General features: G+C 44.4%; 1 protein-coding gene across 2 annotated transcripts in view; it reads right to left on the bottom strand.

Annotated features, from left to right (window-relative positions):
- Positions 1-18,345, bottom strand: part of CDR2L (cerebellar degeneration related protein 2 like) — a 44,778-nt gene that overhangs the window by 12,226 nt on the left and 14,207 nt on the right. For both annotated transcript variants that reach the window (XM_044454041.1, XM_044454042.1), the window contains 2 exons: positions 2,997-3,109; positions 85-233 (listed from right to left, as the gene is read on the bottom strand). In XM_044454041.1, coding sequence (XP_044309976.1) covers positions 85-233; positions 2,997-3,109 — 262 coding nt within the window. The remainder of the gene's footprint in view (positions 1-84; positions 234-2,996; positions 3,110-18,345) is intronic.

Raw genomic sequence — 18,345 nt, 5'->3', positions numbered from 1 at the left:
ATGAATACGCAAACACACCCATAAGTCACTTCAAAGTAGAAATCATAGCTCATCTAAAGTCCCGCCCCGCCGAGGAAGCATTACCATTGTATCTTCTGCTGAGATGTCTTACTCTCCAGCACAAGCTTCTGATTGGCCAGTTCCAGGTCCCGTGCTGTCACGTCCAGCTGCTCATAAACCTTGGCATGCTGCTCATTCATATGTCGTAACATCTCCAGCTGTTTTGTCAAATACTGGACAAGAAAGGGTAAGAAACCCACAAAGTCAGTAGGAGTATAGTATCCATTAAACAACAGAGTTTAGATGAATAATGTATTAATCTTTCCAAAATGCTGTCCTACAGATGTTTTTTGACTGCAAGTCCCATCATCTTCCCATCAGCCAGGTAGTTCAACAAATCTGGAAGGCAGCAGGTTCTGGAAGGGTAGGTTAGAGGAATCAATTAAAATATTTTGATTGACAAAAAATGTGGCCCTGGTTAACTGGGCAGTTTATTTTTTAGAAATTATTTTTAGTATGGCCAGTTATAAAAACCACAGATGGCAACTGCTATCGAAAAGTCTTTTTTCTCACACAGAGGGGAATGTCTTATTCTTTGTGAAGCACTTATTTGAGATAAGCGTGTATGATCTGAATCAGGGGTCCTCAAACTTTTTCACCAGGGGGCCAGTTGAAAGGTGCCAGTGCCGGGTGCGGGCTGGAAAGGTGGTGCTGGCAGGGCATGTGGGCTGGGCACACATGTGCACTGAGGTGGGGGGGGGGAACGGGGGCCCCGGGGGGCAGGGGCCCGCAGGGGGGGGGGGGGGGGGGGAGGCAAGGCAGGGGGGGGCACATGCCGTGATGCAGTGGCTTGCTCGCTTGGAGATCGTTTTCTCCGAGCGAGTCCAAAACTATCTCCTCGCGAGCAAGTCACTGCCTCTCCGTGTGGGGGGCGAGGTGGGTGCGTGCGGTGTGCGCGTGGTGCGTTGAAAACCTCTGAGGCGGGCCGGATAAATGGCCATGGTGGGCTGGATCCAGCCCCCGGGCCGTAGTTTGAGGACCCATGATCTAAATAAAAGGATCCCGTTAAAGAATTTTATAGGAAAATTCCTGCATATTTAATTTAATGAGCAATTAACAGATTAAAATATGATAAATTAAGACAATGACAGGTCTGCCATCTCTAACCTTATTTCAACAATGATATTTTAACAGCTATCTGGCTTTGTAATTGACCCTATGTTTGGTTTTAGTTGATTTCAATGTGTTTTATTTAATGTTTTACATTATATTTTAATTTTGCTGTATTATCTTTTATATTGGGAATATAATGTTTTGAATATGTTGATTTAAGGTTATTAATTTTAGAATGTTGTGTTGTTTTTATATTGTGAGCCATGCACAAAACCCAGATATGGACTATTGTAGTGGCACATAAATTCATTAAACAAAAAAAGAAAGGATGGATAGAGCAGTCTATTTCAGGTCTGTGTCTGTTTCACATTTGTTCATAAATCTGTTCTGTCCTATTTCTGCATTAATCTGAAATCTGCACAAAAATTCCTACTGGCATTTTCATATAAAATAAACATTTTAACTGCATTTAACTCAAAGTATACATTTCTAAACAAACTTTATCCTAAAACATGCATTTTATATGTATTTTTTGTATTTTTTGAGTGAGAAACTGCATCATAAAATTTGAAGAAGTGAGACATCTGAAGGAATAGTGTGGTCTGATCTACAAATCAATCTGAGAGTTTCAGATTAGGTTAGTTTCTATCTGAATTTGCAAAGCACACATTCCTCAAATCTTTTCCTACAAGAAAGTGCCTTTCCAACATTTCATTAGAACATAACATCTTTCTAACTGTGTTTCATGTCATCTTCACACCTCTCTTCAAGAACCCTGGCAAACGGAGTGGCATTCATTGACTTGGTTTGCATGATCACATGGGTTAAACAAACCACTGTGGCTTGTTTAAGCTGTGGTGCATCCCAGGTGTCATTTGCTTAATCACCTGCCCAACTTGTGGCTTATTGTGTTGTCTGCACATGGATGGCATGGCTTGATGGAGAGAGAAACAAGAGGCAAATCAGGTGACAGCAGCCCATTCATTATTTCAGGGTTGTTTCCCCCTCGAACAGGCTGTGCTGCCTGGCTTTGGATGCTATAACAAGCTGTGCCCGGGTGGATAACTAGGCAAGTGGCCCCCAGCAAAGGCTGCAATTTAAATAAACCATGGCAACCCTGCCAGATTGCCTGGGATGTACTGTGTGAACAGAACACAGCTACCTCAAGTTAAGGCATTTACTTTTGGAACTTCCATTCCAGTTTTAAAAGCCCAGAAACAGAATCTTGGGAGAAAAACACCTTTATTTTTCAGCTCAATTCCATGCTGCCAATATTTCTAGTACAAAAGAGCCAATTTCTCCCTCAGAAACAAACCTTTTGCTTGCTTGCTTGTTTAAAGACCCTTAAGAGTATGCGGGCTTTTAAAACCCCATATTCTTTCCCTCAAGTTCCACGACCATCACATCTAAAATTTACTGTTTAAAAGCAAGGCAAACTACTATTTAGACATAGCACTTGTTTAACCTAGAAATATGTGGGAAAGTAGAAATTTAGGGGGAAATGAATACATTGTGTCAAAGGGGAACAGTGCATTTAGCCCCATTTCAGGGGCTTTGCTAATGAAGCTCACAGTGACCCTTGCTAAAGCTGCCACTCAGAATGAAAACATATGGGGTGGGGGTGGGAGGGCTTCCCTAGGGTGAACAACACTGCTATGTCCTAGGCCTTAATCCGCCTCTGTTTCAGCCCGTTCCATATGTGTCGTCACCCCTCCCACTAATAACCTGTCTCCACAGCTGTGGTGCACACTGATTATACCAAAACAGCAAAAATGCCACAAAGCTCTCCCACGTGTTTTCATGGCCATGCTCAACATGTGCAAAAAGCGTGCTCTGGGTTATGGCAAGCCTGTGCTTCATTTGCCAGCGACTGCCATCAGTACCTCTATTTCTTGGACTTGTTCCTCGTTGGTTGTGTACATCTGTTGAAGAGAGTCCTCCAGTTCTTTGTTGCGCTCCAGCAGCGTCTTCCCCAGTTCGGCTGCTAAATGCAAGTCTGGAAAGTAAAAGCGAAGAACTCATTCAAGGCATTTGTCCAGACGCTTTGGAAGAGCACACATGAAATTGCCAGGGCTGATTTTGTCATCTGACATATGTTTAGCCCACTTTTCCAAGGCTCAAAGCAGCTAAGAAATCACTAACAACATGATTCAGACTTATAAAAATGAAAACATCTGAAATGAATGCAGCGATGGTACAAAATAAGCAGTTTTATACAGGAGCTCAACTATGGCAAATGTCTTCTAACTGCAAGGAATGTTGCTATAGGATTTGATCATTACTTCCGTATTTCTTTGGATTCTTTCCTCGACACAGATCAGGACTCTACTGAGGAACCAAGGTTTTTGATCATGGTCACAGAATGGCATCATCTCTCTTCAATGAGATTTTTTTTCATAGGAAATAAGTTATTGCACTGCTTAATTTATTTATGTGTGAGTTATTTATTATTATTTATGATTTATTTAACAGCTCAGTTGCAGGCAAATTATCCTAATTATCCCACCCTGGTGGGAAATGGAAGAAGGCAGGGCTGCCACTGAGGTGTAAATTGTATTTTTACCATTTTAATGTTGCACTATCACTTGTCAATCATGGTGAGGGCCTGCAGTGAAGGCCAGCATATAGAATCCATAATGACGATGACAATAACAGCAGCAGCAGACCTGTTCCTTCCAACATGAATTTGTTTGCAGCCATTACAAAAGACTAGAGGAGAGGAGTGTCTACACCTCATCATGGAAGGCTTTCCAGTGGCTCAGGGCAAATCAGATATGAGCCCTGCTCCTGGCAGCATATATTTTTATCCTCTGAAACAAAGGCACTTAGAGTAGTGCTTGACCTACAAAGCTCATGGATAGCCTAGAAGGCATAAGGGCCCCAGGCTAGGAAGGGCTTTAAAGGCACCAGCACTTTTGATTCCACCTGGAAGCAAACTGAAAGGCAGTTTAATGCTTGCAAAACCAGTTGAATGAGCTTTGCCATCTATCAGGATGAGAACACTTGAGCATTTTGAATCAGCTATAGCTTTTGGCACATCTATTTGAGGAAGATCATTTACATCTTTCAAAGTTTGAGAAGCCACCAGGAAGGCTTTATAGAGTGTCCAACTTGCCCGAAGGGATGGGAAAAGAAGGGAAAACTTGGTGAGCTGCCACAACCCAGCTTTCAGTGGTGGGTCCCTCCCTTTCCTAGCTGTCACCAGAAGGGCTTCTGAGGAATCAACCTGCCTGAGGGGATAGGAGGAGAAGATTAAATTTGAACTCATGAACAGAAAACAACAGGGAGAAGAGAAATGGCAGAAGAGAGCAAAAGGCCAGCCCTGAAGGAGAACAGATGCAGGTGCACACGTGAGTAAAATCAAATTTGAATCAAGCATCCCCATTGTGTATTTTCCTCCTCTTCCCTTCTAATCCCATCCCTTAAGTCTCCTGTCTTTTGAGATTGTAAGGCTGAGGATAGAGACTGTCTTAATTGATGGTTTATTTATTTATTTGGTAAGTTGCTCTGGGGAGCCTTTTGGCTGAACAGCAGGGTACAAATACTTTGAATAATCAATAAACACTCTCCATGTACTGCCAATAGCTGAAGTGCTACTGGCAAGCTGAAACAGGTAGAGGATCCTCTCCGAGGCAAGGAAGCACCTGGGCTGTGGAATTCCTCCTGGACCCCTCTTTTGAGGCCTTCAAGACATTCCTATTCCGGGATTTAACTTGCCAAGCTGGGCTTTTAGTGAATTGACCCCATGTTAGCCACTGTGATTCTCTCTTGCTCTCATGGCTAGCTGTGCTGCATATTTTACAATGTGTTTCCATGGCTTTTAAAAATGGCCTTAAGCTGCCCTGTGCATTGTATTTGCAATGGACAGTGCAAAATATAAGTATTTCGAACAAGGGCAACAACCAATGCAATGGGGGTCCTGCAAGTGCCACCCAAGAACCCACGCTCTCATTTCAGGCTGTTGAGATTATCTTCTCTTGCGGCTTTTCTGAGCTGGTGTTCACAGAGGCTGAAACTCTCCAACCAGTTCTCCAGTCAATAGGAATGATGTTCAGTGCCTTATAGGGTCTGCCTTGGAGCTAACAAAGCACTTGCAGATGGTGGGTTTATAGTTATGTCACAGGGCTGACTAATCCCCTTGAATTTCATCCATCTCTCCTTCCTGACAGTGTTTCCCTGAGCGTGCGGGTAGGAAGCTGTCTCTTTCTCCAGTCTCTCTCCGCAGCTGCCTCTGCCAGTGCCTGCCTGATCCCCTTTTTCTCTGAGAACATGCGAGAAGCCCGAGGAGTGTGGGGGCTCCTGCTGGAAGGACGCGCTGCTACAGATGCCTACATGTGTCAAGCGCGAGTGCCGCTGCCATTTAAGTGGCAGACCTCTGAGACAGCACAGCTGTAGGGTAAATTTCCCTAATTATCCTACCCTGGTGGGAAGCAGAAGGGGGCAGTGCAGCCACTGAGGTGCTAATTGAATCTCCCCTTGGTTTCCCTGGGCTTTAATGAGCAGGGCTTCTGGGTAACTATTGTTTGGATCTGGTTGCTATAGCAGAAGGTGGAGACCAAAGACACCCCCCTGCCTTGTTTTCATCCGCACCCATCCCCACACTTATGGGCCTCAAGCTTCAGAACAGAATTAACAGGTTTGCAATCCAAATGCCTTTCCTGTAATTAGTGCTTTTGGAATCATACACGGACCTCAGCTTATGTCAAGCAAACTGACTCCACTGAATGGATTAATCATATCCTGTACAGAATTTGAAGGGGGGTTGTTAAACAAGAATAACTAAATCAGGGTCAACCTGCCCTATATTGCAGAGAGAAGATGGCGTGCAAAACCAGAATTCAGTCACTAGAAAATTGGCTTTGTCTAGTCTTCCTTTGCCGCTTAAAACCTGTCAGGAAGTACACAGAAGGCCCCATATTACACAGAGTCCAGCCTAAACAAATGTGCTGCTGTTTCTTGATCCAGTTATATACTGTAGGTTCTTTCTTAGGAACCTCATCTCCAGCTCTGAATACCGTACCCTAGGGTAAACTCTGACGACTGACAGACTCTTAATTTTGCTAATCTCACAATTCAGAATTCCCTGGTCGGGAAGCTGCACTATCTGAATGGGTCTGATTAAGAGAGAGGTGCAATTATTGTCAGAGAGAGTTTTATACAGCCATCCCCAATTTTCACAATACCCCCAGGAGACGGAAAGTGTGATGAAGAGGGTTTAGCACTGGAAGAAGTAAATGGTATAGGCCAGTCTATGTCAAAAGGGAAATTTCATATTCATCAGCTCTTTTGAGGTGATTGAAATCCAGTTCTTCTGCTTTAAAGCTTACTTTTTTTGCAGCTGATAGAGATTGTACACAGTTTATCCCACACAAGGTGATCTGGCTAGCATGATAGGCATCAACCCAGAAGTAGTCCCTCTGCCGTGCTCCAGGTAGCAACACCTATGATTCTCCTGTGTCCTGGAGGATTATGTCTCACCATATGGCATCCAATTTAATCTGCTGGGGTTGAGTTGAGTGGATTAGGATGCCCGGGATCCAACACCATGTTTTTACAAAGTCCTTTAGCAATAATTTTTGCACTAACCAGAAGACATATAAATAAAGGAGGAGATGTATACAGTTTAAGGAAAGAACACATTCTTTTTCCAGGACTGAGTAAGGCTCATAGAAAGACAAACAGGGTTTATTTTAGTTCTGCCTGCTTCTTTCTACCATCATATTAGTTCTAGGACTCTGCATGCACACCTGTGTACACATACAACAGACAATTAGCAAGAATGTCATGATAAACTGAAAATCAAAGCTAATGCTGAAAGGAAGCTGTAGGAAGGAGCTGAGGTGTATGTACACCAATGCTAGGAGCATGGGTAATAAGCAGGAAGAGCTTGAAGCTCTCCTGGGAATAGGAGGGTATGACCTGGTGGAGATCATGGAAACTTGGTGGGATGAAAGGCAAGACTGGAATGTAAACACAGAGGGGTATCACCTGTTTAGAAAGGATAGGAAGGGAAAGAGGGGTGGGGGCGTAGCTTTATATGTCAAGGAAGGGATAGGATGCAGTGTGATAGAATGCAGCGCAGATGGGGATCTGGTAGAGGCAGTCTGGTGAAACTAAGGGGTCTTGACAGGGAGAGGGGTCTGACAGTGGGGGTATGTTATCACCCTCCAGGTCAGCTTGAGACCCTGGATGATGTCCTGACAGATCAGATTCTAAGGATATCTCGGGGAAGGGGCATGGTAATTATGGGAGATTTCAATCTTAGTTGGGAGACTCACTCAGCCGTGACAGCCAGGTCATGTCGCTTCCTAGACGCTATAGAGGGAGGGTTTTTCATGCAGAACGTCCAAGAGGTGACCGGGGGGGGGGAGGGGGACATCCTTGACTTGGTTTTGACCAACAGGGAACAGCTGATAGATGAGGTACAGATTAGGGGAGCTCTGGATGCAAGTGATCACTCCATTCTTTACTTTGAGATCAGGAGAACAGGGATGGGCAGCTGGTCCAGCACTAGAAGCTGGTACTTCAAGAGGGCCAACTTTGGCCAACTGAAGGCCAGACTGGGCAAAGTCTCCTGGGATAGGTTACTGGAAGGCAAGGGAGTTGAGGAGGGGTGAATGGCACTCAAAGGGGAGGTTTTGGAGGCGCAAGCCTTGATGATACCTCTAGGCAGTAAGGCAGGGAGATGAAGGAGTGCTGCCATGGATGCAAAAGGAAGTGGTTAGAGGAATTAGATGCAAGAGGAACCTTGGTAGGAAATGGGTACTGGGGCAAATAGACAAAAGGGTATACCAGGAGGAGGAGGCCCGTTGCAGAAGGATTCTTCGCAAGGCTAAGGCTGATTATGAGCTGAGACTTGCAAAGAATATCAAGAGCAACAAAAAGGGCTTCTATCAGCATTTAAATGCAAGGGGAAGGGGAGACAGGTAGTGGGACCGCTAAATAAGGAGGAAGGGGATCCAGTGACTGATGCGAGGGAACAAGCACAGATGCTAAATGACTATTTTGCCTCTGGGTTCTCTCCAAAGCAGGATGGGGGAGATCCTAATGGAAGAGGAGATGAGGCCGGGGACTTAGAGGAACAGATTAGAGTTACCCCCCCTAGACATCGAGGGGCTGCTCAAGGCACTGGACATTACAAAGGCACCAGGCATTGACAGGTTACACCCAAGCATACATTGAGAGTTGGCAGAGGTTTTCTCACACCCATTGGCCTCCATTTTTGAGGCCTCATGGAGAACGGGTGAAGTTCCAGAGGACTGGAGGGTGGCGTCAGTGGTCTCAATTTTCAAAAATGGTAGTAGAAGGGACATGGGGAATTACAGACCAGTTAGCTTTATGTCCATTGTACGAAAAACAATGGAAAGGCTCATAATAGCAAGCGATCTAGTGATGCTAGATAGGGAAGGGAGTCTGGCGGCCACACAGTATGGTTTCCACAAAAACAGGTCTGCCAGACAGACCTTGTGGAATTCTATGACAAGCTTTCAAGGTGGCTAGATGGAGGGGATGCAGTGAATGAGGTTTACCTGGATTGCAGCAACGCCTTTGACAAAGTGCTGCATGATATCCTGGTTGAGAAATTGAAGTATTTTGGGATAGACTGATGCACTGACAGACCAAAAGCAGAGGGTAACCATTAATGGAAAATCATCAGGATGGCGGCCAGTGACAAGTGGGGTCCCCCAGGGCTCTGTCCTATGGCCGATCCCATTTAATCTTTTCATCAACGACATGGAAGAAGGGATGAACAGTCTGCTCATCAAATTCGCAGACAATACTAAAACTGGAGGAGTGACCACAACTGAGCAGCAGCTACTCCAGATCTGAAAGGATCTGGACAGACTATGGAAGTGGGCAAGGGGCAACAGGATGGCATTCAATGTGGATAAGTGCAAGGTCTTGCACTTGGGGCATAGGAATAGCTGTCATAAGTACAGGTTAGGTGACAAGTGGCTGGAGAGCAGCACTTGTGAAAGGGACCTCGGGGTGCTGGTTGACTGTAGGCTAAACATGAGTCAACAGTGTGATGTGGTGGTCAAGAGGGTGAATGCCACCCTAGGATGCATAGCCAGAAGCACGGCTTCTAGATCGAGAGAGATATTACTACCACTCTATATGATTCTGGTGTGCCTGCAACTGGAGTATTGTGTTCAGTTTTGGGCCCCTCGTTACGGGAAGGATATAGCCAGGTTAGAGTCAGTGCAGTGCAGGGCCACAAGGTTGGTGGCTGGTTTGCAGGGAAAGCCGTATGAGGCGAGGCTGAGGGAACTGGGTTTTTTCAGCCTGGAGAAGAGGAGACTCAGAGGTGATCTCAGGCGACATACAGGTATGTGAGGGGCTGTCACATGGAGGTGGGAAGAGACCTGTTCTGCAGAGGAGGGCAGGATGTGCTCCAACGGAGCGACGCTCAGGGAACCAAGGTTCAATTTAGATGCCAAGGAAGTACAGTGGTACCTCGGCTCACAAACGCCTCAGTTCACGACCGAATTGGGTCGCAAACAGAAATTTCTGAAAAATTTTGCCTCAGGTCACGAACTCCACATCAGGTGACAATTGCAGGCACACTGGGAAGGGAGGGGGAAGACCCCTCCAGTGCGCCCGTGACTGCACCCATCTTCCCCTCTAGCGCGCCCGCCTCTCCTTCCCTCTGAGCATGCCCGCTATCACGCCCATCTCCCCAGCACGCCCACTTCAAATTTTTGTGATTAAAAAAAAAAATAGTTACAGAATGGATTAACCTTATTTACATTGAACCTTATGGGGAAATTTGACTTGGCCCATGACCAATTTGGGTCATGACCAGAGTCCTGGAATGGATTAAGTTAATGAGCCAAGGTACCACTGTACTTCCTGACAGTTAGGATCCTGAGGGTATGTGATGGTCTTCCACAGAAGGTGATTGAGGGCCCATCGGTGAGGGTGTTCAAGGATAGGCTAGATATGCACATGGTGGGCATGTTGTGAGTGGAGCCGGCTGGAGCCAGGGGTCAGACTAGATGGCCCAGGAGGCCCCTTCTGACTTGCTCTGTTTCTATGTTTCCCTATCATTTAGCTCCATTTTTGAGGCATGTCCTCCATAATAGTATAAATCCTAGTTCCCCCCGAAACAGAAGCTCATAAAATGTGTTTTCAAAAAATTTAAGATAAAATCAGCCTCTTTTATTTGCTGTAATAGCTTCTATTTTCAACTTTTATTTTTTGCACCCTTCCGCAATTATTCCCTGCTACTTATTCTAAACCGCAAACCTTTTGGGATAAGATCTGTCATACCTGTTCTTTGTAAAGTCCTGTACTATATAAATAATGATACAATAAAATACCTAAACAACTTCAGTTCTATTTCTAACACTGGCTGTACTCGTAATTATACTATGACTAAAGCAAAGCCTTTAAAAACATTAATATACTGAACAGTACTACTGTATAGGATACATTTTATAGCTTATTTGGTATTTATATGCCAATATATAACCAAAAGTTCTATGGGTGTTCATGGAAAGGGCATTCCATATTATTAAAGCACTAAAGGTGAACTTGGAGGATTATGGGCATCCTGTGTGGGCAGAGAGGAACATGGGGGCGAAGGTCACTTCCATGGTCTTTCAGCTCTGCAAACCCTTTCTCCTGCTGGGGGAAAGTGCAGTTCTTTCCATGCAGGCTGCAAGAGAGAGGGAGGGAGGGATCGCCAAGCACGGAATCCCAGCTCTGACACTGAAGCTGTTTTCTCAAGTCTGGCTGGATGCGAAGAAAAATCCTGTGGCCCACTAGATACTGTACAGGGGGTATAGGACCACTCGACCCAATACTGAAGCTTTATCTCCTTTCCTCCCCAGTGATTCCCCGATGGTTCAATTTTCATTTTCAGGTACAATGGCTGATTTTGAATGAATAAACCAAAACATGAATGAACTTTGTACAACCCCTTCCCTCCTCTCTCCTAAGAACGCAGCAGTTGTACCTAGACATCTTCAGTCAACCAGTTTTCTGTTTCACCTGAGTCAGGAAATTAAGGTTACTAGGTTTAGAACAAGTCATAAATTTAAACCATCTTCAAACCTTGGCTTGCTCCCAGTCTGATGACCATTTTATCATTTATTAATTATTCAGATTAGGAAATACAAGGAACAATAATCAAATCTGCAGATGATATAAAACTGAGTGGAATAGTGAACATCCTGCAAAACAGAATGAAGAGCTAGGGATATTTTGATAGGCTTGAATGCTGGGCTGAAAGCAAGAAAATGAGATTCAGTAGGGACAAATCCGAAGTCCTCCGCCTAGGAAAAAGAAACCAAATGCATTGATATCAAACAGGGAATAGGTGGCTCAACAGAACTGAAAAAGACCTTGGAGTTATTGTGGACAACCGGCTAAATATGAGCTATGTGCTGCAGCCGCAAAAAGGGCAAATGCTACTTGGGGATGCATCAATAGAAGTATTATTCCCAAATTACGAGAAGTGATAGTTCCCCTATACCCTTCATTAGTTAGACCTCATCCAGAATACTGTGTCTAGTTCTGGGCACTATAATTTAACAAAGATGCTGAAAAACTAGAAAGGGTCCCAACAAGGGCACAAAAAATGATCCAAGGTTAGGAAACACTGCCCTGTGAGAAAAGACTGAGAGAACTGGGTATTCTCAAGGTAGTCTTGAGAAGAGAAAACGGGGGGGGGGGGGATGATATCACTTTATAAGTACTTGAAAGGTTGTCACAAAGAAAAAGGTCAAGATCTCTTCTCGCGGATACCAGAGTGTAAGACACAGACTAATGAAGTCAAGTTGTGACAACCCAGATTCAGGCTAGATATCAGGAAATCTTTCCTGAGTCTCAGAGCAATACAACAGTGGAACTAGTTGCCTAGAGAGGTGGTGGGCTCTCCCGCACTAGAGACATTAAAAAAAAAAAAAAAACCTGGTCAGCCATCTGAGTGGATGGTGTAAACTGTTGTCCTGCAACAGCTAGGGGTTGGACCTGGTGGTCTTCTTGGCCCCTTCCAATTCCACTATTCTATAACCCTAGTTTCCTGGTCTAGATGAAATGGGAAACTATGGTTAACAAGACTTCATGCCAGCACACTGAAAAGGGAGGGACAATAACAGCATGCAAACAAAATGCTTGCACCGATCTCAGCATATTAAACTAATATATGATTGTCTGAAGTGGGGCCATAAAACCTCCAACCCTGGGAGTGTTATATTAGAACTGGTTTGACAGATGTTCGTTTTGGAACTATTGAAAAGATGACTCATCACATAGTAACATGCTTGGTAAAGAGTGCAATTCTATGCATGTTTACTCAAAAGTAAGTCCTATTAAGTTCAGGAAGACTTAGATTACAACGTTAAACCCACATACCAAGTTAACTTCATTCCAGACTGACTAGGCAGCCTTGGGGAAGTCAGTACACCTCTTCTGTGAAACAAAAATATTAAAACTACCCCACGGATGTCATACAGGCACTTTCACAGTGAATGTATTATTTACTATTTAATGGGCTATATAGAGTATAGTAAAGTTGCTTTAGCAGCTGGTCTTCGGTCAAAGCAGTTAGACAAATTATGCCAAGAAAAATAGCAGCACCTACACAGTAAGAAAACACAAAGCCAGAAAGTCACAATGCAATAAAACAGTAACAGTTCAGGAACTATGTTGTCATGCTCTAGGTCACGGGTCCTCAGACTAAGGCCCGTGGGTTGGATCCGGCCCACCATGCCCATTTAACCAGCCTGCTCCACAGGTTTTGCACTTGCCGGGCACGTGCGGGGCGTGCGGCTTGCTTACGAGGAGGTCATTTTGGACTAGCTTGGAGAAAACAATCTCCTTGCGAGGTCTCACCCTGTGTGCCCCCCCCCCGTCTCCGCCTTGCGTGCGCACGCACCCCGTCCCCTCACCAGTCAGCACCCCCCCACCGGCACCTCCTTGGTGGCTTGTGCCCACTGCTGGCACCTGTCAACTGGCCCCCTTTAGAAGAAGTTGAGGACCCTTGCTCTAGGTGACCCAGTACATTGGTCACACTCAGATCAATGCTAGATCGACTTTATATTATTTAAATACTCACCAAAAGTGTAACAGTATAGGAGAATCGTATCAGTCCAATTACCTTAGCTACTGTCACCCTTCCCACCATAGTTGTTTGTTTCCTTAATCTATTTGAACCTCAAAGAATAATACTCTAAATCAAAAGTTTAAATATACATACATCTTTATATGTCATTACTCTCAAATATATAAATGTAAGTCACCATTTTGCCATCTTTTCTCTGGGATTTAATTGGACGTTTTGTCTAAGTCTGACCATTAGCCAAACATCCAATAGTGTTTCTTTTAATTGTGTTGAGCAGGTGTGGGTAATTTGGTGCACTCTAGATATTTTAGGATTACAGCTCTCAAAATTCTTTGTTCAAGAACTTCAAATAACGCACAGTGGCTTGCTGCATAACTGCTGACAGACTATGGCTCACTGTTAACTGAACCCTGGTGCCACAGCTTATCAGAGTTCAATAACCCTCAAATAATCCATGGGCTGTTGTAGGGATCTTGAGAATTGAAGGCTGATCATTATCTTCTCCTCCTCTTTCTTAATCATGTTGGAAAGCCAAGCCTTTTGTTTTCACTTTCCTTTTCTTTTGGTTCTTTGGAAAGAGAAAGCTGTCATGGTTTATCAGGTTGGCTCTGGTTTTTCTTTTTCCTCTTCATCAGTATCTTACAGCAGGGGTCCTCAAACTTTTTGAACAGGGGGCCAGTTGAAAGGTGCCAGCAATGGGTGCGGGCCGCCAAGGAGGTGTGGGCGGGGGCTGGGGGGGCGCTCGTGCGCTTACATGGCAAGGCAGGGGCTTGCGTGCGCAGAGATCGTTCTCTCCAAAAGGATCTCCTTGCTCGCAAGCTGCCAGCGGTTTATTGCGCAGGGCGAGGTGCCGGCGGCTTGCTTGCGAGGAGAACCTTTTCTTCGAGTGAGTCCAAAACTATCTCCTGCGAGCAAGCTAGTGCCTTGCCATGGCACATACACGTGTGGCAAGCTATGGCGGGCCGGATAAATGGGCATGGCTGACCGGATCCAGTCTGTGGGCCATAGTTTGAGGGCCCATGTCTTACAGCATTTCTAAATCTTTTCTGCAATGAAACTTCAGCCTCATGAGAAGCAAATATCCTTCACTCATACCTGGGCTATAAATATTTGGATTTCTTTAGCTACTATACATTTAATGGGCAGTAACTCAGACTGCTCCTGACTATAATCCTTCAGTTGTAGCTACTGTTTTTAGATTAGGTCAGCCATCTATCAGTTTGCAATTGTGTGGAAATTCCAAATAACTTAAAATATGGAAATAGAACTTCCTTCATGTTTTAACAACCTCTGCTCTCTTATACTGTACCAGTGTGGCATAGGGGTTACAGTGTGGGACTGGAGACTTAGGATATCAGAGTTCTAGTCCCTGCTTGGCCATGAAAATCACTGGGTAAATTTTGGTCAGCTATACACTCTCAGACTAACCAACCTCACATGGATGTTGTTGGGAGAATAAATTGGAGTGGAGGAAGGCTATGTAGCCATCTTGAGTTCCTTGCCAGATGAAAAAAAAAGGCAGCATATAAATAAACATTTCCTTGTAATTAAAATGCCAAAATACAGAAAATGAAGAAGAGGTTATAGATACTACTCTCTTTACTTTAGGCAACAGGTCTCTTTGGTGGTGGTGAAGTAGGTTTCATTATTTATTTTCAGTTCTTCCTTTGAAGCCTTGCACTTGTACTCTCCCTGTTCAATATAATCCACTTGGTGGTTCTTTATCTACTTAGCTGTTTGAATTTGTGCTCTGTTTTATTTCAATTAATTATGTGATTAGCAGGGACTTCCAAGTATTTTGCTTTTAAGTTCTCACTTTCTTCTGTTCAGTATTCTTAAAAAGCTGGTCTGTTATTGGCTCAAAAATCCTGCAGACTTCAACTCCCACACCACAAAGAAAAAATATTTAGGGAGTATTAGAGTCCTCACTCTGGACAAGCACCTTTCATGTTTCTCATGTCACACTCTGTCTGCAGGTCTTTCAAACCAAAGTAGGCAGCTTTAGAGATTTCTGCAGCATATAACTTATATTCTGCAGGATTTTTTTAAAGCTTCTGTAAATCTCCATAGCATTAGAAAACTTTTAATGGTTTGCTTTATTTTTGGTTTTTGCAACCCAAAAAGATGAAGCCAAATCTTCCCTGTTGCCATTGCACCTCTGCTTTAACGCAAGCTGAAGCTGACTCTAGACTACAAAAGTTTGTGCCATAATACATTTTACCCTTTATGGTACTAACAACACTCATGTTTGCAGCAACAGAATAATATGATGGACACTCTGGACATTTAATATTTGTTACTCAGACTACAGGAACTCCCTGTGAAAGATTTTATTCACAGAATTTCACAAAAGATCCAGAAGACACTGGGCATGAGTGGGTGCGAGCGTAAATACTTCACTACAGAAGAGTACAAATCATAATTAACAGAAGATAATTTACAGAAGGTTAATCACTGAAACTAGAGAAGGGAAGGGATTGACTGGAGCAAAATTAGAAATTGTTGCTGTAGTTATGAAAAATACCAAATAAAGAGGAAACATACAGTAAGGAGGGCCACTGTGGTGGTTAGAGTGCTCAGCTGGGGCCTGCAGAGATCCAGATTCTATTTCCTAGTCAGCCATGAAGCAGATTGGATAACCTAGGCCCAATTACTTACTTTCAGCTAGCCTACCTCACAGGGTTGTTGTTGTAAGGATAAAATGGAGCTAGATAAGCCACCCTGGGTTCCTCACAAGGGGAAAACCAACAAGATATAAATGCGGTACAATTATATTAATCAAAACCTCCTCTGTTTGGAAAACTAGAACCTGGACTTCTAAGAAGGCTACAAAATTAACATGTACCAGGCAGATTTCTGCAACAGCAAAATCAGAACAGGAATCTCTGCCTGGCAGCAACTTATGGAGCATAAGAAAAAAGCAAAAGATGGAGGAAAAAAACCCCAAATAAATGCTTGTGAGAGTGCAAATGTTACGAGTCAATCAGATCAGGGATGTGCCGTGTACTAGGAAGACCTAGGGCTCAGGCCCCAGTACAAAAACATTACAGATTTACAAACACTAATTTATATATGCACTGAAGTCTCTGTGTATTTCCTTAAAGAACACTGTCACCTAAGGACACCCCTATTATAAAAAGGGATGCATAGACAGATGAAAGGAGAGCATTTGATTTCAGAATACTCAGAGAGATTTGAGCAGGTGGGGTAACAGGAGGCAAGGCAGATGTTAGTAAAAAACCAACTAATCCAAGGGGATCCGATGCAACAAGAGACCATCAGGCCTATGGCACTTTTATTTCAGCAAGTGCTCATGGGCAGCAGGGTGATGGGGCAGATGGCCTGCCAGAGCTTTGGGGCTCCAACCCTAGTGGGCCACCCCTTCACACTGCTTCTGAATCAGACTGGAGCTTTTAATCTGCAATCATGCTGGCTTGCTCACAGAATGTTATGGAGGTCCAAACTTTATAATCGTTTACTTCTAGCCATCCCATGCTTTTCCATGTTTTCATCCAGCTTTTTCCTTATCAGAAAAACAAATCTGTTGGGGTGCAATCCTGTGTTCATTAAAAATCCAGATACCCATAGAAAAATTTAGAGATCCAGTGCCAGCCTTGAAGAAGGTGAGGTCTGAGGTCAGAGCAGGGGCTCTGAATTAAAAGCCTGTCCTCTCCCCACTTGAAAGCAGCATGGTTCATTCCATGCCCGTTGCAGTTCCAAAGTTGTAGGTGCAACATCAGAGTGGGTACATGGGGGCGGGGGCATCCCAGGAGGCAGGGAGGAGAGGAGCAAAACTCCACCAAGGTACAAACAATCCCAGCAGTGCTTCAGGCCCACCACTTCATGCACATGGGTAAGGCCCTTTTGGAGAGTAAGGGAAGCATGGAGGTGAGGATTGCCTCCTCCTACTCTTCACTGGATGCCCATAGTTCTCAGGCTTTAGATAGTGTCCTAAAAGAAGAAAAGTCAGAATAACTGCACAGTGTCTGTCTTGTGCTTCCGAACAAGGCTTTTATTGTACAATTGTCTGTCTTCATGCATGGGATTTTATGGGAGAGTTAGATGATATTATCTTCCACTTGGAACCATCCCGTATTTTCCCACTGCTTCTTCCCCCTTTTTTTCTTTCCACAAAAAATCTGTTAAGGAAGAAAAGATGAAACGGCTCTACCACCTCTTGACTGATAGCACTAGAAACCCGATAAATTGCAACCTGATAAATTTCTGCTTGCTTTTATTGAATTACAAAGAGCCCACACTTGCAGCTACATATTAGAGATACATGCAGGAATCACCTTAGCAAAGCAATCAAGAGTGCAAGCCAGTGCACTCTGTTCCTAATGCACATGAGCCTTTTAGATCCATGTACCACCTTGTGCCGTAAACTTCATTTAGAAATCTGTTTTTGGGGATGGAGGGAAGGTTGGGTGCTTCCTGCATATGGCATAAGCCATTGGTCCTAGCCAACCCACCCTGGTTCCAGCACACTCTGCTTCTTTCCCATCAAGGCTAATTTCCTACCTCTGAGAGGCAGCTGGAGGGGGTACTTTCCACACTGGACACAAGCGGGGGGGCAGGTGGGTGCTCAGACTAATCCTTTGCCTCCAGGGAATATTGGAAATCCATAGAATTGCACCAGGAGGGGCAAGAACATCTACTGTGAACACATGGCAGATTGTTGGGATGTAGGCCCCCTTCAAACACAACCTTGGCAGCATGGGAGCCACTGCTGCATGCTCCTTCTTACACCATGAAGCTATTACGTGAATCCCTGGGCACATGAGAGGAGCCCACACTACAGATTGTTCCCATGCCAGTGATGCCTTGGTTTTCAGAAGCAAACTCGCCGGTGTGCGGAGAAGCTGCAGCATGTGCTCCTCCCATGTGGCCTGGGGCTTCTGGCACTACACTTGTTACATAAGGATCTACAGCTCCTTCCCATGTTAATATTTGGCTTGGCCTTTTGTACTAGGCACTAGGGTCTCCAAGTTCCTGTGCTTTCAGTACTCATTGTAGTAATGCTGCACTTTGTGAAGTGGCTGCACAAAAACAATAGTAATCCTCTGGGAAGAAGCCAGTGGTGCAGAGCCGTTATTATTCATTCTCATGTGTTCCCTTTCAGACCATGTGTGTCTTGGAAGCTACCTACCCATTCATTTCAA

The sequence above is a fragment of the Varanus komodoensis genome, unplaced genomic scaffold (assembly GCF_004798865.1).
Source record: "Varanus komodoensis strain SLA01 unplaced genomic scaffold, ASM479886v1 scaffold7_1, whole genome shotgun sequence".
NCBI classification, from domain to species: Eukaryota; Metazoa; Chordata; class Lepidosauria; order Squamata; family Varanidae; genus Varanus; species Varanus komodoensis.
The sequence above is the reverse complement of the archived record's forward strand: the minus strand, read 5'-3'. Positions and strand labels throughout refer to the sequence as shown.